Consider the following 26,037-nt stretch of genomic DNA (forward strand, 5'->3'; position numbering starts at 1 on the left):
AGCCCCGGGAGGCGGTGCCGCCCCCCCAAACTCCCCCCACCCCCGTCGGGGCACGGCGCTGGCGGGAGGCGGCCGCGCTGCAGACGCCGCTCCATCGCCGCCGCGCTCACGTCGCGGAGCCGGGGCTGCCGGTAACACCGGGACTGCCGGTGGTACCGGGGCTGCCGGTGGTACCGGGGCTGCGGAGCCGCCGCCGCGCAGGGTAAGCGGGCGGAGGGAGGCGGCCCAGCCCGGGCGGAGAGGGACCCCCGCGGGCACCGAGCGGGACAGCCCGGGGGAGCCCCGGGGGGGGGTACGGGGACCGGAGAGCATCCGTGCTGGCCGGGAAGCACGGGTGGGCGCAGACCGGGGGGTGTCCGTGCTGGACGGGGGGTCCCGGGCTGGGGTTGTCCAGCCTGGAGCGATGGGGAGTCCGGGGGGGCCCGGGCTGGGGCCGTCTGTACCGGGGAGCCCTGGTGGGGCCCGGGCTGCCTCTCCCCCCCGGAGCCCCCGGCTGGGCTGTGCAGGGCAGGGGGCTGCGAGCAGGAAGGGTGCCGGGAGGTGATGGGGTGCAGCTGATTTGGGGGGGGTCCCGTCCCGGCTGGCAGGCAGTGGGGTGGGGGGAGGCACGGCTTGTCCCAGGGGAGTCCCCGCAGAGGTCTCCTTGCCCTCCCCTGGGGTTGTCCCTGCAGCCCTGGCCCCTTCCCAGGGATTGATGGCAACAGGCCTCCCATGGGGTGCTGGCCACCGGCCTGGGGTGAGCAGCGGTGGCGCGGGGGCTGTCACATCGGTTACCAGGGTGGCTTTTGCTCCCCTCCGGCTTCAGCGTCACAGCCCACTTGCTTGCCAGCTGCCCTGGGGGCTGGCAGTGGTGGCGTGGGGGCTGGCCAGGATCGGCCAAGAGGTGTGATCCAATTATGCCCCCGCTCCCCAGGGGAAGCTGCTCTGCCTGATGCTCCCCGAGGTTTTGGCTCTGGCAGAGAAGTGACTGGGGGCTGTGGCAACCCAGGACGTGCCTGCGGCTGGCACTCACACCACATTTCTCCTCTGCTGCCTCGGGGAGTGCATCTCCTCGTCCACACCGGTGTGGGTGGCCCGCGGAGCTGTGCTATCCTCAGTCCTCCGCCTCTCACCCAGGGTCTGGGTCCCCAGCTCAGCCCAAGACGCGCCCCTGCACAGGGAACGCCGGCCACGGGCTGGCGGGGCAGCCATGAGGGATGTGCTTGGGTCCGGCTACCGGTGCAGCCTCGTCCATCTTGCCTGGATGTGCCTGTTCTCCTCCGTGCCGGTAAGGGAAAAGCTGGGGACGGCCCATGGGGCAGCGGGGTTGGCACTACTGGGCATTGACCCACTGAGAACAGGCTCGGTCCTGGCTCCATCGCGTGTTCCTGCCCACCTTGAGATGCTGGGGATGCAGGCAGCCGGCGTGGGGAGACACGAGGTGCCGCAGTGGGGTGGGCAGGGCAGCGTGGCAGCCAGCTGGAGGCTCTGACCTGTCTCTGGGCTTGCAGAATGGTGGGGCCAAGGTGCTGGAGAAGACCTTTGAGGAGTGGATGCGGTACCGTGACGAGTGCTTGAGGAGGATGGCGAGCGAGCCCTACCCGGCAGGTACCCAGCTGTGCCCCGGCTTGGGGTCAGACGTGGGGACACGTGGAGCCGGGTGATGGCCAGGGCTGGGTTTTATCCCTCCTCCAGCATCCTCTACGCTGGTCACCTATGGAGGGATGAGCCCGGGGCTGGTGGGTGTCTTCACATCTCGGATGAGATGCCCAAGGCTGGCGTGGGGTACCAGGGGTGATGCCAACCCCCTTGGAGATGCTGGCAGTGGGGCTGGGGTGGCAGGGATGGATGTGCCCATGCCACCAGGGTCTGACCATTGCTTTTCCCCACCGTGCTGCCATTGGAAGGGCTGTTCTGCAACCGGACATTCGACATGTACGCCTGCTGGCCCGACGGGAGCCCTGGCACCGCCGTCAATGTCTCCTGCCCCTTCTACCTGCCCTGGTTTGAGAAAGGTGACAATGACCCTCTGCCACCCCAGAGCTGGAGGGGAGCTGGGGCTGAGCCTTGCTGGGGGGTGAGAGGTTCTCGGGGTTTCCCCTCCCACAAGCTGCCGGGGGCGGGGGGGGAGAGGGACCCACGAGCAGACCTGGGGGTGAGGGGACACGTGGGGCACAGAGCGGAGCCCACCCTGGAAGAGGCTCTTTGGGGCTGAGCAGAGTCCCACCCGTGGTCCCAGGAGAGGGGCTTGGGGGGGAGCCCGAGGGGAACGCGCCGGTGCTTCGTGTCCGCAGTGAAACACGGGCAGGTGAGTCGCAGGTGCGGCGCCGACGGGCAGTGGGTGACGGTGAACGGCAGCCAGCCCTGGCGGGACTACTCCCAGTGCGAGGAGATGGAGTCCACCACGGAGGAGGTGGGGTGGCCCAGCCCGGCCACTGGGCAGGGACGGGCAGGGGCTGCTCGCCCGGGCTCACTGGCACGGTGCTCACCTGCAGGAGGGTGCCCGCCGGCTGATGGTGAGCTTCAAGGTGCTCTACACCGTGGGGTACTCGCTCTCGCTCCTCACCCTCGTCTCTGCCCTGCTCGTCCTCACCGTCTTCAGGTAGGAGAGACGGGGGGACGTGGTCCTGCCCCTTGTCCTTCCTGGCCAGTGATGGCCGAGCCAAGGGGTGCCCCCACCACCCCACCTGACACCCTCGCTCTTGGCAGGAAGCTCCACTGCACCAGGAATTACATCCACGCCAACCTCTTCGCCTCCTTCGGGCTGCGGGCGACCTCGGTGATGGTGAAGGACGCGCTGCTGGAGAAGCGCTGGGGCATGGAGCTGGTGCAGGTGGCCGACTGGGAGGCTCTGCTGAGCCACGAGGCAAGCGCTGCCACCCCCGGGGGGGGCCCTGTGCGATGCTGGGCTGGAATTAGGGTGGAGACCCTTGCCCTGGGGTGGGAGGGTGTGCAGCTGGGTGCTGGTGGCCATGGAGCCCCCAGCACCTGGTGGGTGAGCTCTTGGGGTGTCCGTAAACCTGCTGGGCATCACCCTGCACTTGATGGATGAGCTTTTGGGGTGCCTGTGCTGCCCATGCACCCAGTGGGAGAGCTTTCGGGATACCTGTGCACCTGGTGGGTGAGCTCTTGGGGTGGCCTTGCACCCTGTTGGTGAGCTCTTGGGGTACCCGACCTCTTGGGGGGCCTGTGCACCCTCTGGGCTAGCTCTTGGAGTGCCCATGCCCCCGTGGGTGAGCTCTTGGGGTGCCCGTGCTGCCTGTGCATCTGGTGGGTGAGCTTTTGGGGTGCCCATATACCCAGTGAATGAGCTCTTGGGGTACCCTTACACCTGGTGAGCGAGCTCTTGGGATTCCCTTGCACCCCATGGGTGAGCTCTTGGGGTGCCCGTCCACATGGGGGTGAGCTCTTGGGGTACCTATGCACCCCGTGGGCAAGCTCTTCAGGTGCCCGTGCTGCCTGTGCACCCTCTGGGCTAGCTCTCGGGGTGCCCGCGTCCCCGTGGGCGAGCTCTCGGGGTGCCCGTGTCCCCGTGAGCAAGCTGCCAGCCCCACAGCGGGTCTCCTCTGGCAGGCGGCGCTGGGCTGCCGTGCGGCGCAGGTGCTGATGCAGTACTGCATCCTGGCCAACCACTACTGGTTCCTGGTGGAAGCCGTCTACCTCTACAAGCTGCTCATCGGGGCCGTCTTCTCCGAGAAGAATTACTACAGGCTCTACCTCTACCTGGGCTGGGGTAGGGGCCACCCAGGCGTGCGGTGGGGACGGGGGCTGTACCCGGTGTCGGCAAACTGGCCCTGGGAAGGAGGTGGGGGGGGAGGGAGGGGGGGGCGGCTCTGCTGACCCTGGGTGTCCCCACGGTGTTCCCCTCCTCGGGGCTGGTTTCTCAGCTCAGGTGGGTGCTTGGTTTTACAGGGTTTGCTGTGTGACTTGCAGGGACCCCCGTGGTGTTCGTGGTGCCCTGGATGGCCGCCAAGTACCTGAAGGAGAACGCGGAGTGAGTGGGGAGGGATGGGGGGTGTGGGGGGGTCTGTGTGTGTGTCCCACCGGGGTGCTCAGCCCTGGGGTCTGCTGGGGAGCAGAACAGATCCTGCACCCCCCCACCCCGGGCACGACGTGATGGCGGTGCTCTTTGTGTCTCCCCCGGGCAGGTGCTGGGCGCTGAACGAGAACATGGCTTACTGGTGGATCATCCGCATCCCCATCCTGCTCGCCTCCCTGGTAGGGGGGCACTCGCCAGCCCCCGAGAACAGCAGCTCGACCCCTGGCTCCAGGGAGGGGGGGGCAGCTCCCAGGAGGGAGGGGTTGGCCCCCAAGGAATGATGCTAATTGCGCATGGGGTTGGTTTTTTTGCAGCAGCTCGATAACCCCCATTGTGGGGGGGAAGGAGACCCTCCCCCCCCCTCTCCAGGCTCTGAGGGTCTGTGCAGGGGGGGCTGTGCTGAGCCCTAGGGAAGGGTGGCCCCTGCTGCTTCCTACCATGGATTTTGGGATGGTGGGAGAGGACGAAGAGCAGTCCTGGGGACCTGGCACCACGGGGCTTGTCATCTCCTGTGGTCCCCAAGGGCATGTACCGCAGCTGGGGGGTGCCGCGAGGGGTGGGGGTGCTGGGCTATGTGTGCCCCATGCTGTCTCCCCCCGGCCAGATCAACCTGCTGATCTTCATGCGGATCCTCAAGGTGATCCTGGCCAAGCTCCGCGCCAACCAGAAGGGCTACACAGACTACAAGCTGCGGTGAGACGGAGGGAGGGGGCGGCTGGTGATGGGTCCTCCCTGCTCCTGGTCCTGTTCCTGGGTCTGTGCCACCTCCACATGCTCTTCTGCCCTCCCCTCCATCCCACACATCATTAGATGACCACCCTGAGAGTAACTAGGAGTCGGTCCTCGCGCACACGTGTGCTCCAGCCCTTTAGTACGTGCTGCTGGAGGGGACCCCTTGTGCTCTTTCAGGCTGGCCAAAGCCACCCTCACCCTCATCCCCCTCTTCGGCATCCACGAGGTCGTCTTCATCTTTGCCACCGATGAGCAAACCACAGGCATCCTGCGCTACGTCAAGGTGTTCTTCACCCTCTTCCTCAACTCCTTCCAGGTAAGGTGGGACCGTGACACGTCCTTGATCTGCCTTGGGCACCACGGAGAAGGAATTTAGGGGTCCTTCTTCCCGATCCCTCTCCTGACGGTGCCCCAGCTCGTGGCTGGGCTTAGGGAGGGGGACACCAGCTCTTCCACCCCCAGCCCCATTGCTGAGGATGTGATGGTGGCTCCCGTGCTGTGGGTGCTCTCCAGGGCAGTGGTGGCAGGGGGACCCTCAGCCCTAAAAGCAGCCTGGGGAGACTGAGCCCATCCCAGCCCCCCAGGAGAGGGGGGGGCGGTGGGGGCTCACTGCCCTGTTCTCCCTCCAGGGCTTCCTGGTGGCCGTGCTCTATTGCTTCGCCAATAAGGAGGTAACGTACCCTCTGTGGCTTCTCCTGCACAGCCCTGCCTCGGCTGGTGGCTTTGCCGTCCCCCCGCCTTGCCTTGCATGGGGTGTTGGGGAGGGCATGGCCAGGGAAAAGCCCCCACTCTCCTCCCCACCGCGGCAGGTGAAGTCAGAGATGAAGAAGAAGTGGCAGCTTTGGAAGCTCGACCACCCAGCGCTCTGCTGCGCCCAGTGATGATGGGATGACTGGCCCCGCAGAGCCCGAGGAGAGGGGCTGCTGGCCACGAAGGTCCAGCTGGGGCACGGGGAAGCTGTGCTGCGGCAGCACCCACCCAGCATGGCCAGGCTGGGACCAATGTCACGGCTGTGCCACACCTGAGAGCCCTGGAGTTGGAGGCGACATCCCCCTGCTGCGGTCCGAGGGGCAGGCAGGCACCTTGGCTCATCCCAGACACTGCTGCCCCCTCAGAAGAGCCTCACCTTGCTTGGGCTTGGGGAGATGCTCCTGCTGCTTTCTACTGCTGCCTGGACACCATTGCCTACCTCTGTTGGCATCCACCAGACGTGGAAAACCCCCGTCCCATCCACACCGACCTGGGGACCTGCAGGAGGTGGTGGCCGGAGAAGGAGCCTGGCCAGCGCTAGCAGAAGGGGGCAAGCAGCAGGGGACGGGAGACGCTGCTCAGCCCAGCACTGCTGCACAGATCTGCTGCCCCGGTACCCGGGTGAACAAACCCCTCCTGATGCACCCTGGACCACGCCAGCACCGTTCCACCACCTTCCTGCTCTCCTTGCAGAGGAGGACCTGCAAGGTCCAAGGTCCAGGACCACCTCAACAACACCCTGAGAGCTCTGAAACTTCCATCCCAGAGTCAGCCTGCAAAGCTCCTCTCCGTAGGGATGTGTTGCTTCTGCCCCGGCCGCCCCCCCTCGCTGCACAGGACCCCCTGCGTTCCTCCTCCCCGAGCTCCTCCTGCAGCAGAGCCCCCCCGGAGCCCCCCTTTGCAGGGAGCAGAGCACGGCCTTTCCCACAGCACCATGACTGTTGTATTTACCCCAGGCGCTAAGGGCTGCGCTGCTTCTCCTTCGGCAGCGGGGGAAAATCCCAAGGGAGAGCGAAGGACTCGATCCCATCTGGCTGGGATTCCCCCCCGCGTCCCAGTCCCAGCCACCGCTCAGCGTGGTGGCAGGGAGAGCTGTGAAGTCCCGAGCAGGAACCACGCCGGGAACCTTTTTGCTGGCAAAAAGCTGGGTGTTTTGGGTCCAGCTGTGCAACACCTGGAGTTCCAGATGTTTGCTTTCCAGCAGGGCGCCAAAGCGGAGGTGCCCCCCGCCTTGCCCAGCAGCCTGGTGACCCCGGGGAACCCCAGCAGCAGCTACACCTCCCTCCGAGGCCGCCTGGCGTTGAGCGGTGCCGTTGACGCACAGCTGCACACATCTGGCTCACAGCTCCTTTCCCCTGAGACTGGCCCTGGTGCCCTCCTCCGAGAGCCCAGAGCAGCAGCAGATGCCACCACCACCACCCCGCTCCCCTCGCTCTTGCCTTCAGCAGCAGGACAGACGCGCTGCCCGGCCCGTTCCTACCGCGCCACGCTTTAACCTTGCCAAAAAGGCCACCCCAAGAAGGAGAAAGCAGCTTTTAGTCTCCACCACACGCGAGCGGACACGGGTGGTTCTCCATCTCCAGCCCCATCGCTGCCGGCTGGGGAAGAGCCTCTGGCAGACGCAGCGTCTCCAGGAGGGTCCCCTCGAGCCCAGGAAGGAGAGAGGCTGGACCGAGCTCAAGGCTGGGGGAAGTCACAGAGGAGCTTCTCCCGGATGGATGTCACCCCCGTGAGACCATTTTATACATTAACTCTCTTTTCAGATGTAAATAAACAGTTATTTTTCAGCAAATACGGTTCTTTTTCTGTCTGCTCTGGGGGCGCCCAGCTGCACGCAGCTGTAGACGCGAGGGCACCAGTTTGCGCTTGAGCACACGCGTTCCCAGTTACAGGGGTGTTAAACGGGGCACCCAACGCCCCTGCCTGGAGGTAGGACCACGTTCCCCTCCCCAGGACTCCATTACAGGTCACTTGAGGAGGTAAAGTAGAAAAATAAAACACGATAGGGATAAACGATACAAAGAGCAACACAAATCACATCCCAGCCATCACGCACGGAGCAAGGGAGGAGGCCGTTTCTCCCAGAGAGGAGCTGGATGGCTGGCTGGATTCTCTGCTCTTCACCGGAGGGCTCCAGCAGCCTGGCACCAGCGTAAGAGGCCACACGGCACCAGGAGGACCAAGCTGTCCCACTTCTTGAGAGCTAAGGTGGTCTCCCTGAGGAATCAGTGCTTCCAGGTATTCTCCAAAGTTCCAAAGCTGGGTACGGAGAGAGGAATCCCTGGGGACACAGTAGGACTGAGATGGTAGGGACCCGAGAGAGACGCTGCTCCATTCCCACCAGTCTAAACCCCATGGCAGCTTAATGGGTGTTGACATAAACCAAGAGCTTTGGTTTTGACCAGAAAGAGACTTTTACCTTGCCCTATTTAAAACCTTTTGTGATCGTTGCTGAAGGGTGTCCTCTTGCCTGCCTGGAATCAGGGACAAATGAGATGTTGGCTGAAGGTTTAGGAGAGCAGGGTCACACCAGCAGCTCAGAGCAGAGCTGGACACAAGACCAGCGCTTCATCCTGAGGGGGAAATGCCAGCACACAATCACAGAATGCTATGGGGCTGGAAGGGACCTCTGGAGATCATCCAGTCCAACCCCCTGCCAGAGCAGGTTGGACAGGAACATGTCCAGGCGGGTTTGAATGTCTCCAGAGAAGGAGACTCCACCATCTTTCTGGGCAGCCTGTCCCCTCACAGGGAAGAAGTTCCTCCTCGTGTTTAGATGGAACTTCCCGTGTTCAAGTTTGTGCCCATTCCCTCTTGTCCTGTCACTGGGCACCACTGAAAAAAGACTGGCCCCATCCTCCTGACACCCACCCTTTCAGTATTTATAGTCTGCTCTTCTCCAGACTAAAAAGACCCAAGTCCCTCAGCCTTTCCTCATCAGAGAGATGCTCCAGGCCCCTCATCATCTTTGCGGTCCTCTGCTGTCCCCTCTCCAGCAGTTCCCTGTCCTTCTTGAACTGGGGAGCCCAACACAACCCACCAAGGCCTGAACTCATCTCTGAATTAGTGCAGAGGCAACTTTTATCATGCAACTGGGACCTTTTGGGGGCAAAAGTAGCAACACCCTAGCAGGAAGAAAAGCGTTGAGGCCTCAGGGGAGCACACACCGTGTTACCTGTGCATCCTCTTCCTCACCCCAGGAATTCCCCCACCGACCTACTGCACCACCAGGAGCCATGGACAAGGCAGCCCCAGACCCCTCAGCACACAAGCACCTGGGAGAGGAAGCTCTACCTAGTCCCCGATTGTCCTGCAATAAATCAGGGAGGTTCTTCCATGATTCTACAACTCCAGCTCCCTCCCGAGACACACACACACCAGAAACAGGTTTTCAGCTTTTATTATTTTATCCAAGTGAGCAAATAGTATTTTATTGGGACAGCTTGCCTTAGGGTAGCCCCAGACACCCTCCACAGCCACCCTTTCAGCAACAAAAGCTGCTAAACATCCTCCATTTAAGGGGTTGTCTCCTCAAGGAGACACAATTCTATAAAGTCCCCTCCCCGGTGTCCCCGTGGGGCTGCTCCAGGACCCCTATAAACCTTTACATCCGGGCTCTCCTTTTCCTTCACACAGACGCTGCTGCCTCTCACCTCCCCCTACACTACAGCACTACAATCTATTGCGGGTACCACCTCACCCCCCCCCCCCCCAAACCCCCCTTTTTTTCCACCCTGTGACCCAGCAAAAGCCAGCCCCACCTCTGTGTAGTCCCTCCTTCCAGCCACCCACATTTCATCCTCTGAAGGCACTGCTGAGCCAGAGCTTCCCTTCCTCTCCCGATACTCCCAGCCCCTTTCACTTGGGTTTTTGGGGTGGTTTTATTTAACTTTTTTTTTTTTCCTTCTATGAAAACTTTTCCCCCCTTTTTTTGCCTTGAATTCAAGTCTGGGCTTCCAAGGGACAACCCTGTGCTAGTGCAGACGCCCCTGCACCGTTCTTCCAGCAACGAGAAATGAAGGACAAAGCCCCAGATGCTCCTCCCAGCACCACCCCGATACTCCAAGAAGCTTTCAGGGATGCTCCAACCTCACCAGAACTAATTTTTCAGGGAGAATTCTGCAGCCTTCTCCCGCTCCTGCCACACCACCAGATGCCCATGTGCACACCCCCAATGTTATCTGCTAAAGATGAAAAAAATTAGCATTCCTAATTAAGTTTAAGAGTTAAACGCAAATAGGAAGCAGCTGCCAGGCCCCCACAAGCCACCAGTGGGGCAGGATCACATCAGAGCAGGCCATACCTGCCTGGGTGGCCCAGTTCTGTCCCCCAGTTCAGTGGGACAGTCAAACGAGGCATCACCTTCACCAAATACAGCTTTCCAGTCTGCCTGGTCCCAGGGAGCTGCTGGGAAGGGATTACCAGCTCAAGGGATGGAGCCAGAAGGTATTTATATATTTTGGCATCTGCGATCAAGATCCAAAAAAACTAAACTCAGAAGGAATACACAGTTTCTTCCCCTTCCCAGCAAAAACACCACCATTTTTCCAGACTCACAGACTTCAGCTCTTGCTGCTTGTGGTTTTTTCCACACCCCCAGGACTCAGCAATACACGGGAACAAAGTCACTGGAAACCAGTTTTACATCAACATAACTGTCACCAGAGCCCTTGTGGCCGCTCACCCAGCTCCAAGAGACAGAACAGTCTCTCTGGGGAGGCAGCCTCTTCCTGCACCACGTGCCCACCCTTTGAAAGCACCCACATCCCCAACACAAAAATGCCTTGGCAGAGCTATTTCCAAACACTAGAGCCTGGAAACCAAAGGCAGGCAGTGGTCGAGGACCAAATATGCACCGCAGCTACATCTGGGGTGGGATTTCTTTTGTCCCTCTCCCATGTGGGACAGATCTGTCCCTCTGCTCTCGCTCTGCCTCAAGGCACAGGAGACTGAACAGTCTCAAGCTCTTTCTTCCCTCTCATGTCCTTCCAGGGGAACATCTGCCTCACAACCACTGGCAGCATTGGGTTCTTGGCACTGACAAACCAGACAGAGCCTCTGCCATAAAGCATTGGCCACAAAAACCAGTTGGTTGGGACTGAATAACATGATCAATCAACCCCCCGAGGGGGGGTGGCAAGAATCTGAACCCAAGCCGGGTGGGCTAGTTGGAGGGAGAGGTTCTGAAGCAGAGATTTGGGATGGCAGGAGGGTTACGGAGTCAGGCTGCATGAATTTCACTGCAATTCAACGAGCCAAGTGTTATAAACTCTACTCACTTTACCCATCCACAGCAAACCCCCCTCCCTTATTGCCTCAGGTACATTTTCTGCATCACCTCCTGAGCAATCCACACGGCACAGAAGGGGCCAGGGCAAGTGTCAGAGGTCTTGGGGAAAAATAGGATGTGGAAAAGGATAATGGATTGCCGTGAGCAACCGTCAGCTTTCTAACACCACACAGCCCTGAATGACAAGGGCTGCAGGAAGCTTAAGGCAGATAAACCTTTTGGGCTCAGTGCTTCTCCTCTTAACCTAACCTTTGGGTATGAACAACGATCCTGGGAACCCAGAAAAGAGTCAGGCCCAAATTGCTGCTGGGTCGTTGTCTTCTGCTGTCCCTCGTTCTCCCAGGCACCTTCTCCGATGGCCGAGACCTTCTTCCATGCATCCATCAGCTGCTGTGGCACCTTCAGCAGCGCTGCGGTGCTGCCAGCACGGCCCTTGCGCTCATTCTCCCAGGCACACTCAGCTTCCGGGTGGAAGTGTCACCCGACGTCAGTATTCTTCCAAGAAATAAAAGAAAAAGAGGAGAGTCACCCTTTCAGTGGGGCAGAGGGACAAGGGGACTAAGGATTTTCCAAAGGGAAAACCAACCAGAGGGCACAGAAGGACCAGTTAGAGCAGAGCCCCAGTGTGCAGGCTCTGCTTGTGCCCAGTGCTCACTCAGGAGATGGCTGTCACTTGCTGCGAGGAATGATGTCCCCCCTCAACGTCACAGCCCTGTGGTTGTCATTAGTTCCCACTCACCCTCCTGCTTCGTTATGGCTCTAGCCAGCTCTGCCCGCTCTGGCCCGGGGCTTGGAGCTTTTGGAGGTTTTGAGTCACAGTCTGCAGAGCTTTTCCTGAGGACAAACCAAAAGGGAAAAAAAAAAAATAAAATCAGTGCCAGCAATAGACTTAGACTCCTGTTTCCCTGCCTCCATGCTGCCTTCTCCCCTGCAGCTTCCACTGCCCTGAGAACAGGAGTGTTTCTACTCTCTGCCTGTTACTGGCAACAGGTTCCTGTCATCAGGAGACCAGGACACAAGTTGTGGGAGCCACTTCACAAGCAGCTCTGACCATGGAGCAGGAGAGATGCAGGGAAGGGGCACATACCCCCTTCTCTCATCCTGGACCTGTCAGCAGAGGAAGAGGCAGAGCCCAAGGTCTGCAGGGAGATTAAGCGTCAAGAAAACGCCAGCACTAACTTCAGAGCTTGGAAACTTCCCTGAATGAGGAGGGACCTAACAACTCCCACCAACCCACCACTGCTAAATCATCAAAAACCAGCCCAGCTGTGCCTCCCCCTCCAGCCAGACAGCCACTTCAGGTGGCCAGAGTCCCCCTCCACCTTACCCATTTCTCCCACACGCTCCTCCAGGACAGCTGACAGCTCAGGCAGGCTCAGGGACTTCAAAGAAGGCGGCCATCCTTCCAGCACTGTGAGGAAGAGGAACCACACATTTAATCACTCTGCACGCTCTCTGTGACAGAGTGGAGACAAGGGTTTGGTGTTGCTGTGAGGCATCCACACCCAAAGCGGCTCCAGTGAGGGGTTCTGGGTCACAGGGGACAGAGCTGGAACTGCCCGTGACAAATTGAGGGGGTTTTCTGGCAATTCCAACACTTAGGAACAATGGTGGGTTTTTTTTATACTGGGTGGGCCATATATTAAGAGAGTCTAAAGAGATTCAGTGCAGTGGATAGAAATCAACAGAATCTCTACTTGTCTCACTTTTAAAACACAAGCAGCAAAGAGCGTGTCTCTGGAAGAGCGTCAGGGGCAGCAGGATCATTTGCTCACTCCTCATGATGAGGAGCTGGTGGGCCAAGCCTGCCAAGCCACGGACCGCAGTTCCACCCCACAGACCAAACAGAACAGCCCCCCAGGCCGGGTTAGGGAACCAACCGTGGCGGCCCATTCAGCCCTTGCTCCGGTGCACAGTGGGGGAACGCACCCGAGGAGCCCACAGGCCGCAGCGCAGGAAGGAGAAGCCACAGGCCTATGAAGCAGGGCTGCCACGGGTGCCTCCGCTACAGCTCTGCATTTTTAGCCACAAACACCTGCCAGACCCCAAAACTTCCCACTTGCTAAGAATAAAAGTTGCTGAGAAACACTGCAGCAATTCGAGTCCAAATGTACCAAGTGCTTTGAGTGCTTTCCCTCAGCAAAAAGTTTTTTTACATTCAATTTAAGAGCTTGGCTGCTCATCTGTTTCCAAATCACTTCTAACTTCATCCTTTCAGCAAAGACAGACAAGAACGTAGCTTGTTCTGGGGTTTCCCCACAGTTTACCCATTCCCTGTGCCCATAGTTTGATAAGCTCTTCCTCACCCGGACGCTCACCGGGCCGCCTGCTCTCTCTGGTTCCCAGCTGCGCCTTCGTGTCCAGCGCTCTGCCGACCATCGGCTCTGGCATTAGCCGGGAGGACAGCTCTGCTTGACAGCATCTGCCGAACAAAGACAAAGCCCATCAGAAGCACCCGGGGAACACTTTTTGGACACAACATGCCGGTCTGTGCACTCCTACATCCTGCAAAGTACCTGCTTGGGGTTGCCGAGGGACCGCATCTAACGCCCTGGGTTACAAACTGCTCCTTGTTCCTTCCCAGGAAGAGGAAGACGTGCCCCAGACAAAGCTCGGGGCGCTCTCCACTGTGCCCCATCTCCACAGCAATCTCTGCCCCTGTCCACAGAGGAGCTGCGGGGGGAGAAGAGAAGGAGGGGGCGGGGTGAGAAAGCCCAAGCCAGGGGCTGTGCCTGGTTTATACAAAAAAAAAAAAAAAAAATCAAGCCTGATGCAAGGTTTTTAACAGGGAAATGAAGCTACCTCAGGACAGGCATCAGGTTAAAGCAAGAGAGGCACAAAGTTCTCTGGCTAACATCATCACACCTTCAGTTCTAACAGTGTATCCTCAGAGCATGGCAGGGCCCCTCTATCAGCCACAGCTCCTCAGTCAGGGGGAAAAAAGACAAGTGCTCTGCCCCTGGGAGCTGGAAGAGCTGCTCCGCTGTCCTTCTGGAAGCCATTCCCAGTTCACCCTGCCTTGGTAGGGATCAGGCTCCATTCCCTGTTGGGCCAGGATCTGTAGCAGTAGAATTAAGGCCACCCTCAAGGACATGTCTGTTATCAGGGGACAGAACAGGGCCCGTGACATGAACCCAACTGGGACAGGGAGAAAAGCCCCACAAAGCCAACAAAAGACATATTAGGAGGTGGGGGAAGAGAGAACTCAAGGCCAGTGGTGGGAACAGCCAGGGCAGGTTTTTCTGTTAGGTGTCACTGTTGCAAGAAAGTATTTTTCACTACTCAGGGCGAGACATGGCAAGTCCTTCAATATGGTTTGGAAGGTAGAAACTCTTTCCTGCATTCACCCTCCTCACCAAGTTATGCTTGGGTCACTGGGTCTCATGCAAGCACAAACAAAGCACTTGGCCTTTTGGTTCCAAACAGCCAAGAGCCTTCACCTTCTAGTTGAAACAGGAGCACTCAGCATCTCTGAAAAGTCAGGCCATTTACAGCTCACACATCTGATTAAGGTTTCACATCTGCTCACGTGGCTGTGGTTTTCCACTAGAGAAAGTCAGGCAGGATCCAAAATGGGTTCAGAAGCCTGGAGAGCTCTCCTGCCTTCCCCTAAGCACCACCTGTATGACTGCCAGTATGACCTCTCATCTCTGCACAGCCCAAATCCCGTTTCCCAGTAGCCTCAGTGCCATTTCCTGGGAATGACTTACTTGATCTGATCCAGTAGGACTCCAGCATTCTTAGTGATGGCCTGCGCCTCTCTGAGCTGGCACTGGATGGCATTCCAGGTCTCATCCCGCTCCATCAAACAGCTCTCAGCCACAGCACGTAGCTTCTGCTCCTGGCACACCTGGCCCTTCATCACTTCCACCTCTTCACACCTCTACAGCGGAGCAGAAGGGAGGATGAGGCTGGGAGTACCGTACATCGCTCTTGTGTGTGCCTGCTCTGACACATCCCCAGAGTCCCTGCTATTTTAATGACTTTGGCAGCCAGAGGGTTCCTCCAAAAGCAAGCCCAATCCAGTGGGAAAGGAAGCTGGATAAGGCTTGTACAGTGAATACAGCTTCTCTCCACACCAAGACCAGCCCACAGTTCCAATTCCCCCTTCCTCTCTGTTTGCAAAGATACTTATTAGGCCCAATTTCCCAAATTAACAGAAGTCTGTTCACTACTGGCTGCACAACCTCACTAGTGAGTGAAAAATAGTAGGTGTTCAATTCCTCCCACTCACCCTTTAGTTCTCAGGTGGATGGGACACAAGAGACAAACGCGCCACGAGCACGGAGCACAGATGAGGAGGAGCAGATAAGCTGAAGTTACGGTGTTACCTCATCTACTTGACACCAGGACACTGAAAGTTATGTCCTTTCCTTTACCCCAGACCATTAGAGGCACAACAAAAACACACTATCGATCACTGATATCGGTGTGATAAGGCATTGAGCAGCTCGTGGCAGACTTCTGACCTTGTGCAGCTGAATGGCCAGCTCCTGCATCTCGGCCTCCAGCCGGTCTGCGTAGGCCAGCTCCAGGGCATCGCTGGGTGGCCGAGCGTTGCTGTGCCACCGGGCAATGGCAGACGTCATCTTCCTCTTGGGTCCAAACAGACTGGTGGGAGAAGAGCAAACTGTCAGGGACCAAACACTGCACTGTCTGTTCCCGGGCCCAAAGGGATGCCACCAGGACCTCTGCAGTCTCCTGGTTCTTCCAAGGAACCTCCAAAAAGCAGGAGCCTGTTGCAGCCACGAACTAGGGGATACTGAAACTGTGTGGGAGATGGCCAGAACACAAAAGCACTCACTAAACTTTCCTGGCCAGGTTGTGCACACGGTTTGTAAGGGGAAAGGCAAGAACTACATTACAGACACTCACGTGATGCCTATTTCCTTCAGATCACTCTCTGTGAGGGTGAGGAAGATCCGGAGGTCGACATCTTGCTCCTCAAACACTTGCAGGTACTTCAGGCACCCAATCTGCTCAAGGAACGTTGCCAGGTCCTGCAGCCCGTCCAAAACAAAAACTTATTTATACCCTCACAAACAAAAGCATCACCCATCCCTCTTCACCATAAACATCTGCTTCCTCATGTTGCTGTTATGGCTTTCTGGGTTCTAGCAGCAATCCTTACTTCCCCCAGTTAACTGCCCTTCTCCAGTCACACAACACAACAGGACTGGCCCGTCTGCTGCAGCCACTGCCTCTTGTAACAAATGCAGAGGAGACACACATCACCATCTACCCTGGCCCCCACCACAGACGTGTCTGGGAGCACACCCACAGGCTCGAGGGTCTAGGACACCCCTCCAAGCAACAGCAACACCTAAGCAGACAGTTCTTTGTACACAAAATTGCCATTTCACAAGTATTTAAGTTTGGGCAGAGGTTTGGAACCCCAGGTGGTTTGGTGACGACTTCCCTTTTATCTGAGAAGGCCAAGAAAGCAGCTTAGACAACCTTGGAAAGGCCTCCCAAAGTTGATACCGTGACGTGGTCTGGATTACTTCAGAGGTATCTCTCTGTGCATAGTTACCTGAGGCCCCGTATAGGCAGGAGGCTCAGGAAGGATCAGGTGCTGACCAGAGCCCCCAGCTTTCCCCGGGCAGTGGGTCCACTGGCTGTCACTGTTGCTGTAGCGATTCTTGATCTTAAAGCTCTTGGCTTGTTTGCGAGAAGGGGGACTGTTTGCATGGTCAGAATCCTGAAAAGGAAAGAAAAAAACTCCATAAAACATAAAGGTCGAGGAAGATCACGCAAAGATGTCAGGATCACTACAGGAAACAAGTGCAGACTCCAGTCCCAAGCTCTAAATCCAGATTGTGGTCCACAAACACAGGCAAAGACTAACGAAGTGCTGAGTCAAGTCACTCCCAGGATGACAGCTCAGTACCATGGAATGGTATCAGGCTCCTGCAATTCCAGCTTAGAGAGCCACAACCCAGAGCAAAGAACAACACTGAATCCTCCCCGAGTCAACACAATACACTGAGATTCCACCTGTTAGAAGCTCCCCAAGATAGAGGGCTTTTGCTCATGTTTAGCTGTATTGCCCTTCTGTACATCAGCCCCAGAGCTGTGACTTGAACAACTGAGTAACCTCCAACTTCTTCCACTTTTATAGAATCATTTCATAGAATTATTTTGGTTGGAAGAGCCCTTTAAGATCATTAAGTTCAACCAACAACTCTGTACTTCAGAAATGCCAGTACAGCACTGCTGAACTATACTACCTGCTATCCTCTAGCAAATCATACGGAAATTGGTTTTCTTGTCCCTGTAATTCTACCTCTCCTCACCCAGCCTGGTACTGCAGCCTCCTGTGGAGGTAGAGTCATAGCGGGGTGGGAGGGGGACAGCACTGGCCACGCTGAAGGCAGAGAACAGAAAATTGAAAACCCCACCTCGTTGCTTTCCAAGGAGCCTTCGCTGCTGACCCCCAAGGCTTTGGTGAGGCATTCACTGCTGCTGCTGCTGCTCCTGACGGTTGTTAAGTTGTTGGTGAAGAAAACGTTATCCTCTGGAAAGGAATATGGAAAAAAAAGTTTCAGGTTCAGCTTCCTTACACTCAGTGCTGTTTTTGCTACACAGTTACCAGCAAAACCTGCTGGAGGTGTAAAGGAAGGACAAACCCAGAGCAAAGCTTCATATACAGCACTCATGGCACAAGACAATTCTGAGACAGAAATATCACATCTGATACTGGGCACTCATCTTTCTCCAAGTCTGTTTAGTACCACAGAGAACAGGAAGGCTGAGCACGTGTGTTTGTGAGGCTCTTCATTATGGGGTGGAAAAGTGGGTTATTACTACCAAGCCTGCACTCCCATTAGTAAAGTTCAGTACTGGCCTTTCCTTGAGCCCAGAGCCATTGCAGAGCCACATTCTTCTTTATTAATTTAGGAACTGCCTGTAGATCCTTCCTTTGTGCTGCTTTACAGAACGGTGAGGTTGGAAGGGACCTCTGAAGGTCACCTTGTCCAAACCTTGCTCAAGCAGGGTTGCAGTCACCCTCACAGTAAAAAGCAAAACCAAAACCCAGCATTTCCTTATATTCAGAAGGAACCTCCTGTCTTTATGCCCGTTGCCTCTTGTCCTGTCACTGGACACCACTGAAAACAGCCTTGTTCCATCTTCTTTACACCTTCCCTTCAGACTATTTTTCTCTTCTGTAGGATAAACCATCCCAGATCTCAGCCTTTCCTCATGAGAGATGCTCCAATCCTCAACATCTTAGCTGAGAAGGAACATGCAAGTCAAAGGGCTGGTCTCACATCCTGGTGGGCACTGCAAGCCAGGTTATTTTCCGAGACAGCGACTTACCCCTGCTGCTGCTGCTCTCCACATCCTGCTCGTTAATTGGAGAGGTAACGTCCCGGTTCCGGATATTGTCTGCTTCACAGCTGCCATCATCATTGAAGGTAACGTAGCCCTGAGGAGGGACCTGCTCTGTGTGCAAGAGGAAGGGAGAACCAATAAAGATTAGGATGGAAGTTACCAGGGAGGCTCCAGCAGGAAAAGAAACCACTCGGGGATTTGAAAATACTCAAAAGAGACTGTCTTCTTAACTAGCAGGTTCCATTCCAAAAAGCACACAGAAAAACTAAGAAATACAAATGCCTACAGCCTCCCTCACACAAATACGCATCAGCTGTTCTTGACTTAGATGGGATGGTTGCATTGAAAAGTCAGAGGAAACAGCTTCATAGCAGAGACGCACCTTAAACAGCAGCTTTCAGCATTTCCTCTCCTCTTCCTACCAAACTAACAAAAGGGAAAAACATCTGCTCAAGAGAGCAAGGTACCAGCTACGTCCCATCCCCAGGCAAGCACCCCCTGGAAAACCAACCCCTCTGCATCTGTGTGATAACACTAGTAGCATCCCACTATCGTTTCAGAAGCTGACAGTATCATTCCATACAGCCACTGCCCATGGCATAGTACGTATCCATATTAAGAGAATGAACTGAACTTTGAATATGCTTTTAAATCCATATTCTTGACTATTCTCGACAACTAGGTCATCAGCCCAAGAAATACCTGTGGCTATGACACACAAGAAAACAAAACCCATAACCCTGCATCCAGCAGTTGATATCTGAACTGGGATGATCCTCTTCTATTGCAAGAGGTTTATAATCTCATTTTCAGTAGTATTTCAAGCAACAGTGAAAATAAAACTGACAGGTCTAGGAGCAGCAAGTTCACTTTCATGATCAATGATTTCTTGGCCTGTGTAACCGCTTCCTCTGTCATCAGCCTGAGAAGGGTTCTCAAATCTTTGAGCCTACCTCAAAAAGGGAAGCTGGACTGTTCTCAAGAGTCAGGGGAATAGTAAATGAGGTAAGAGCAGTGTCTGTTCCACGCATCAATATCCAGCCCCGACAAGGGAGTTCAAGGGGTTTTCTTTTCAAACCAAAGACTGGATAGCTTTGTGTGATGGTGTTCACTATCTCTGTTTCTGTACAAGCCACACATGAATCCCAAATCAAAAGAAGGAACTATTGGCACAGAAATAGCTGCAAAGCATATGAGAGACCTCAAAGGACTCTCCATTAGGCTAGCTATTCTCACCATAGCGAGACTGCTTCTTTCCCCCGATGCCAACCGCTGTTATCTTAGCCAAAGCCTGGGGTCCATCATGGATGCTGGGACCCTTGGTCCTACGAACTGGTCTCTGTCTCTGGGGAGCAGAACACGATTCATCTGAGGAACTCAGCTCTTCGTATTTTCCTGCATTTCAAACAAAGATTGTTAGCAGCATAGCAAGTCATTTACCCCCTTTATTTGCTACTGGTCCTACAAATGCAGTGGAAAATAAAAAAGAAATGTTAAACTGCTTTACCCTCCCTCGTTTAACTAGGTCAGAAAGGGGCCAGTAGACAAAATTGTTGGATCCATGCCTCTCCCATCCTCAGAAGTGCCGGGATTTCCAGGACAGACCAGCTAGTACTACCCCATACACATAGTAACATACTTTCAAAATATTAAGCACCTCTCTTCAGGTTCTATCTTAAAATAGACAAGCTAAAACCTCTCTCTTACCTGGACCCCTGCAGAAGACCTTGGGCACTGGGGCTGCATGCAAATCTATCAGCCCCACGATCTTCGTATGTCCATACTTCATGGCCAGTGTCCGTGCTGTGGCTCCAGTGTTATCTCTGACATCTGCCTTCACTCCCTGTAGAAAAAAATACATGTTTTAAACATACAGAGCAGAGAGCACTGCATACAAAAACACAAGGCAGCCAAAGAATTGTCCTGGTTCCTCCAAACCTACAGGAGAGATGGAGAGGGACTCTTTATCAGGGAGTGTAGAGACAGGACAAGGGGTAATGGTTTTAAATTGAAAGAGGGGAGATTTGCTGTGAGGGTGGTGGGACCCTGGCCCAGGTTGCCCAGAGAAGCTGGGGCTGCCCCATCCCTGGAGGGGTTCAAGGCCAGGTTGGAGGGGGCTTGGAGCAACCTGGTCTGGTGGGAGGTGTCCCTGCCCAGGGCAGGGTGGGGTGGAACTCAATGATCTTTAAAGTCCCTTCCAACCCAAACCATTCTATGATTCTATTCTATGATTCTAAACCCATCAGAAATACAGTCTCACCTTTGATAGACAGTTCAGGCTCCACTAATACCTTGTTGCCTTTCTAATTATCCAGTCTCCCCAGTCCCTGAGTGCCAAGTAACCCAGGTACATGGCTCTTGTGCATTGCCATAGGGAACTGGTTTGTTTTCTCTGAAAAATGTTTTGCATTGCTGCCTCCTTCTGGAAGTAAGTAAAGTCCTCCTTCTGAACCAGTAAAATGGGATGTTAAAAACTAATTAACTCATCAGGAGACATCCACACTCATCCAAACTGCTTTTGGAAGTAGGAGACACCCACTAGCCCAAGCATGCAAACCAAGCATGCAAAATACAGACATTACTGCATTATCTGGTTTTTAATTCAGTCATTATTCAGTTACATGTGGACAGTTAGACCGCACTCCTAGTCATGCAGGGCCAGTGCAAAATCAGAGTACTGGCCTTCAGAAAGCAGAGAACAGCCCTGGAAGTCTGGGACTCGAGATGACTGTTATCAAGGATCAAACATAACACTGTAAGAAGTCTGGTGTCAAATTTGTGTTTCTTCCTCTCTAAGGGCTGGAACCACAGAGTTTCAGCTTTACAGAGAACTGTTTAGACACTTACATGATTGAGAAGGTACTGAACAATTATCTCATGGCCAGAAGCAGCTGCTTCCATCAGAGGTGTATATCCATACACAGGCTCCCTAGAGAGAGAACAGACAGACACACATGGACTAGAATAATCAAAGCTGAAACACGCTGCAGTCTTTGCCACCCCAAATAGGGCATCTCCAGCCTCTGCCCTCAGCTGTTCATAAACTGTATCGTTTACTGGCTGTTCTACCGCACTCGGGTCTACCTCAGTAAAACTCCCAGCAGAGAGCGTCACTCTCCTGGCTGCACAGCAACAGATTACTCTTCCAGTTGTAGACCTGCCTTTCAGTAGCAAAAATCAGTTTTGCAGGAGCTAACAAAGCAAGAACCTCTTGCTGACCTCAGGCAATTCAATATGCATAAGCGAACAGGCAGTTCCCAAGGCACAGGAATGCACTGCACACTTCAAGAAAACAAACTGAACTCCCAAGTACACAGAAAATTCAATAGAAAGACTTGTGAAGTGCACTTGAGTTCAGGACATGTTGCTTTCAGAGTTTAGCCCATAATTAAACAAGCAGTAAATCTAATTTCTCTTGATCTTACTTAAATAAACAGTGACAACATGGGCAGACCTCACTGTCCAGTTTGCACGTCACCTGTCCTTGTATTACAGAATCACAGAATGAGATGGGGTTGGAAGGGACCTCTGGAGATCATCCAGTCCAACCCCCTGCCAGAGCATGGTCACCCAGAGCAGGTCCCACAGGAACGTGTCCAGGTGGGGTTTTGAATGTCTCCAGAGAAGGAGACTCCACCACCTCTCTGGGCAGCCTGTTCCAGGGCTCTGCCACCCTCACAGGAAAGAAGTTCCTCCTCATGTTGAGATGGAACTTCTTATGTTCAAGTTTGTGCCTGTTACCTCTTGTCCTGTCACTGGGCACCACGAAAAAAGACTGGCCCCATCCTCCTGACACCTATCCTTTAAGTATTTGTAGGTGTTGATCAGATCCCCCTCAGTCTTCTCTTCTCCAGACTAAGAAGATCCAAGTCCCTCAGCTTTTCCTCACCAGAGAGATGCTCCAGGCCCCTTATCTTTGTAGCCCTCTGCCCTCTATTAGCCAATGGAGTGGGTCATAATTCCTAAGGTACAGGAGGAAAGACAAGAGGAAGTGTCTTCTCCCTGTGGTCAAATGCGTTCATAAGCCAAATGCCACTTCCCTATCTGAAATAATAGATTTCTTTTGAGAAATGAAATGACAGGCTCCTCCTTACTTGCAGTTGGCATTTGCCCCATTGTCCAGTAGGAACTTGACCATCTGCTGATGTCCAGCGCTGGTGCAGTGAAATAAGGCAGTCCAACCATGAATGTCCTTCATCTCCAGCTCTGCACCTTGCTTCAAGAGAACAGAGAATGTTCTTTACTGCACCCCCTCTGCCAGGTCTCTCAGCCACTGCCCCTCAGGGAGTTTAAATCCCTGTCAGGAAGATGAACTCACAACAGAACACAAATCACACGCTTTGGTTGCAACTGATGAAGAATGCTACCCAGTGCCTTTAAACCAATCCTACCTATTTATTATGGGATACACACCTGTAGGAGAAAGTAAGCAACACTTTCATTTCCACAGCTGGAGGCCAGCATGAGTGGCGTCTGCCCTTCTGGGGTTGGGATGTTCACATTCACTCCCGCTTCCAGCAGCAGGTGGACGATGGTGTCGTGGCCAATGTAGGAGGCGTACATCAGTGGAGTCCAGCCACCACAATTCCTCTTATTTAAATCCAGATCTCCACTAAATAACAGAGAAAAGAATCCAGCTGAACTACTGTCCTGGAGCTGTAGATCACAGTAGGCTCCGGCAGCCTCTTGCCACCATCATCGTATTGAGAAAAGGCTGAAAAAAAATTCCAGCACTGAAGCCTGCATAGGACTTCCCACCAGCTCTAGCACAACTTCCACCAAATCATTAAGGAGATAATTTTTATCAGCAGATTTATCCCTTAAAACTTTGTGCCTAAGAATCCTCTGTGAGTTCCAGCGATGTGCCCCACTTGTAATGTTAGGCCGACCTGTACAGCAGCCAGGGAAAAAACAGTGAAAACCCGTAACTAGCAGGGAGTACCCACAGACCCGTGCCCCCCCAGCCCCTCCTTACCGCTGAATACACTCCTGCACCACTTCATACTGCCCGACGGAGGAGGCCGTATGCAAGTCCAGGGGAACATCCAGCTCTTCCCGGCAGATCATCTGCCCCACTCCGTGCCACATGGAAAGGCTGCGGCTCAGCAGCTCTGACTCGCTGGCTTCGTCGCTCAGCTCCGACATCGTCCCTGAGCAACCAAAGCAAAGCGGAACTTTTAGCTGCAGAGCTCCATTTTCTACAGATCACAGCATCGCTCCTCGGCACTACAGCTCCAAGGTGCCATGGGTGTGGAAGGTGAGGTCATCTCAGAGGTATAGTATTTCAAATTCCTACCTTTACTTTGATCGACTCTTTAGCCTGAAGCAGTAAGACTTGCTGAGGAGTTTTTGCTGGCTGTTCTTTCTTGCTGCAGCAGACTCTGGGATTTGAATACACTGGAAAAATAAAAACCAATAACGCTAAAAAACCCCATCTTTCAAATCTCATTTTAAGACTTCAGAACCACTGGCTTTATCTCCCCTTCTAATCAAAATATGCCTAAGGCAGCTTTGGATACCCTCATCAAGAGAAGACTAAACGCCTATTTAAGTGCTGATGGCACGCTTAGTGTTATATAAAAGGATGTAATTCTTGGTCTGCATATTTTATAATTCAGAGAGAGAATTAAGAATTCACATGTCAGATGTTCCTGGTCTTCCTCCTTATCTGTCTTAAATTACAGGATGGCCCTGCCTAAATTAAGACATAGTCATTAATAATGTCTGTCCACTGCTCTCAGAAGTAGTTGATATCACCTGAAGAGGGTAACCACTTTATTATGTCATCAGGTTGTAAGTAGATTGTTTCTACCATTTATTGCTTCAGCACTTCAGGAGCAGCCTGCTCCTGTCTCCGTGAATCTTGGAAATTGCTGAAACACCTCGAGCAGCAGCGCACCTGCCCATTCATTATCTGAGCACAGCCACCATCCTGCAGACAGTAACTTAATTACAAAGCCAGCACAGTTTCATGACTGTCTGAAAGGTTTATTTCCCATCCCTAGCCTTAAGGAGCAATTGCATATTAATCATTTTAACCATTCACAGGAGAATGTTCTTGTTGGGCACTTCATAAAAAGCTGTTCGGCGCAGCTGCATCTATCACCTGAGCTCTTCAGCTGCGCTTCCAGGCTACATCCGAGTCAGTCCAATGGGAAGCGTGTTCCCCTTCCTGCAGTCTCACTGCCCACCGTGGGGCACTTGGGGGGTTTGCCTGGTCCCACTCCCTATTATGTTGGGCAGCTAAGCCAGTATAAAGTATTCTTTCTTTTTTCTGATAATTTCTTGTCAGTTTAACTCCAGACCAATTCATTCTGGGGTCATGGAAATGCCAAACTTGGCATTGGTGAAGAATAAAAAAGAGCAGGAACACGCTTTTCAGCAGCAGTTGCTCTTTAGATTGCCTCAACTCTAACATTTCAAACCTTTATTTCTATTTTCTAAAGAATTGAGAGTCTTTGTCTTGCAAGCACCAGCCCCTTTTCCTTATAACATAAGCAAAACGCCTTTAATTCCTACCTTTTCACTCCCCATCTAGATCTTTTCTCCCACACCTTGCTTCTTTTTCCCCTCCTCCCCCTCCAGTTTGTTAGGACTACAAAAGCACCATCCATTCTACCTAATCAGTGTGAGCTGGTAATAAACTATTCCTTTCTTAAGATATCTGCAAAAGCACCTATTTTACCTAATAGCAGCGATTTGTATTACACTGGCAGCCTCAGGCAAAAATATGCAGGGCTGAACACAAATGAAAGACCTGGAGACCTCACAATCCAAACACAAGGAGATATAAGTGGATTGAAGTGGATCCTAAGGGGGAAAAGTAGGAGTGTTTCTCACTACAACAGATTAAAGCTGCCCCTGGAAGGCAAAAAGATATGTTGACTGTTAGTTAAAGGAGGTAAAATCCAGGACAGTTTGAAGAAACACAGATGAAAGCAAAGCTGTTTTCTCTGCAGACCTCTTTGTTAATTTGACATGTTAACTACAAACCCCACAAATGTTTGGTCTTCCTCAAAATCAGCCCCACATCAGGTCCCAGTTAACAACACAACTCTGGCAAACTGAGCCGGAGTCAACAGGGCGATATCGACACAACAGAAAGGTCATGCTTGACTCGGGAATATTCAAGACCCTCAGCCTTATCTCTACATGCTCTAACTGCCTACTTTTTTGCCTTTGCTTTCTTTTTACTCTGAGATTTCACCCCAGCCCGAACGGGAGCATGATCTTAGCTGTGCAAGCACCTGAAAAAATATAGAGTATTTTCAAATACAGATGAACAGAATCTACAGGAGAACAAGAAAAGTGATCAGAGCCCTAAGGACTGAAATGAAAAGACTGGGTGAAATGAAGTCAGGGTTGTCTGCACTAAAGAGGAGATGCCTGGAGGGGACACGTGATAAAACCTTCAAATAGATAAATGCTTGCTGCAGAGAGAAGGAGAGAAATAATCTGTTCCTTGTGGCCATGGTGAATGTGACAGGACACAACAGGCTTAAGTTGTAGCATGGAAGATTTTGGTTAAAGACCACAAAAAACCTTGTAAAAAAAAAAAAACCAAAAGCACTGGGATAGATCACCAGCAGAGGTTTGGTTGCTAAGAACGAGGTAGACAAACACCACCTGAACATTTACAGGCTGTTCTTGCTTTGGGGCAGAGCAATTAAGTTAACATTTGTTAGAGACCTTCCTCAGCCCCACGATGCTGTTATTATTAATTACATTTAATACATCAACACCCAGCTATTTATCAGGATCAGAACTCCATGGTGCTGAGAGTCAGAACACGTAAGCAAACACCACACTGTCCTGGATTCAGAGTTTGCTGTCTGGGCAGATAAGAAAAGCAGAAAGCAGGAAAAAACAAATATACCATAAAAATCTAATATGAAAACTGCAGCAAGAAGCA

General features: G+C 53.7%; 2 protein-coding genes across 3 annotated transcripts; one reads left to right on the forward strand and one right to left on the reverse strand.

Moving 5' to 3' along the window:
- The first annotated feature begins 1,189 nt into the window (after window positions 1-1,189).
- On the forward strand, window positions 1,190-5,631 carry LOC141471819 (glucagon receptor-like). Its single transcript, XM_074158538.1, has 13 exons — window positions 1,190-1,267; window positions 1,491-1,587; window positions 1,887-1,994; window positions 2,274-2,392; window positions 2,475-2,581; window positions 2,689-2,845; window positions 3,553-3,712; window positions 3,913-3,973; window positions 4,128-4,197; window positions 4,623-4,711; window positions 4,928-5,066; window positions 5,380-5,421; window positions 5,560-5,631. The coding sequence occupies exons 1-13, from the start codon at window positions 1,190-1,192 to the stop codon at window positions 5,629-5,631; spliced, it is 1,299 nt and encodes a 432-aa protein (XP_074014639.1).
- Window positions 5,632-11,529: 5,898 nt separating this feature from the next.
- Window positions 11,530-23,514, reverse strand: ANKS3 (ankyrin repeat and sterile alpha motif domain containing 3). 2 transcript variants are annotated; one of them, XM_074158500.1, is made up of 16 exons: window positions 23,423-23,514; window positions 23,101-23,277; window positions 22,539-22,737; window positions 22,220-22,341; window positions 20,973-21,054; window positions 19,833-19,968; window positions 19,362-19,520; window positions 18,111-18,236; window positions 17,192-17,307; window positions 16,324-16,491; window positions 15,666-15,790; window positions 15,260-15,401; window positions 14,501-14,673; window positions 13,097-13,212; window positions 12,118-12,201; window positions 11,530-11,624 (listed from the first exon to the last, which is right to left on the reverse strand). In XM_074158500.1, the coding sequence occupies exons 2-16, from the start codon at window positions 23,268-23,270 to the stop codon at window positions 11,542-11,544; spliced, it is 2,001 nt and encodes a 666-aa protein (XP_074014601.1). In that variant the 5' UTR covers window positions 23,271-23,277; window positions 23,423-23,514; the 3' UTR covers window positions 11,530-11,541. The 2 variants fall into 2 exon arrangements, with proteins under 2 accessions (XP_074014601.1, XP_074014600.1); XM_074158499.1 differs by lacking the exon at window positions 23,423-23,514 and having other exon boundaries at window positions 11,542-11,624; window positions 12,118-12,192; window positions 13,109-13,212; window positions 23,101-23,270.
- Window positions 23,515-26,037: the final 2,523 nt, after the last annotated feature.

The sequence above is a fragment of the Numenius arquata genome, chromosome 14, assembly GCF_964106895.1.
Source record: "Numenius arquata chromosome 14, bNumArq3.hap1.1, whole genome shotgun sequence".
Lineage (NCBI taxonomy): Eukaryota > Metazoa > Chordata > Aves > Charadriiformes > Scolopacidae > Numenius > Numenius arquata.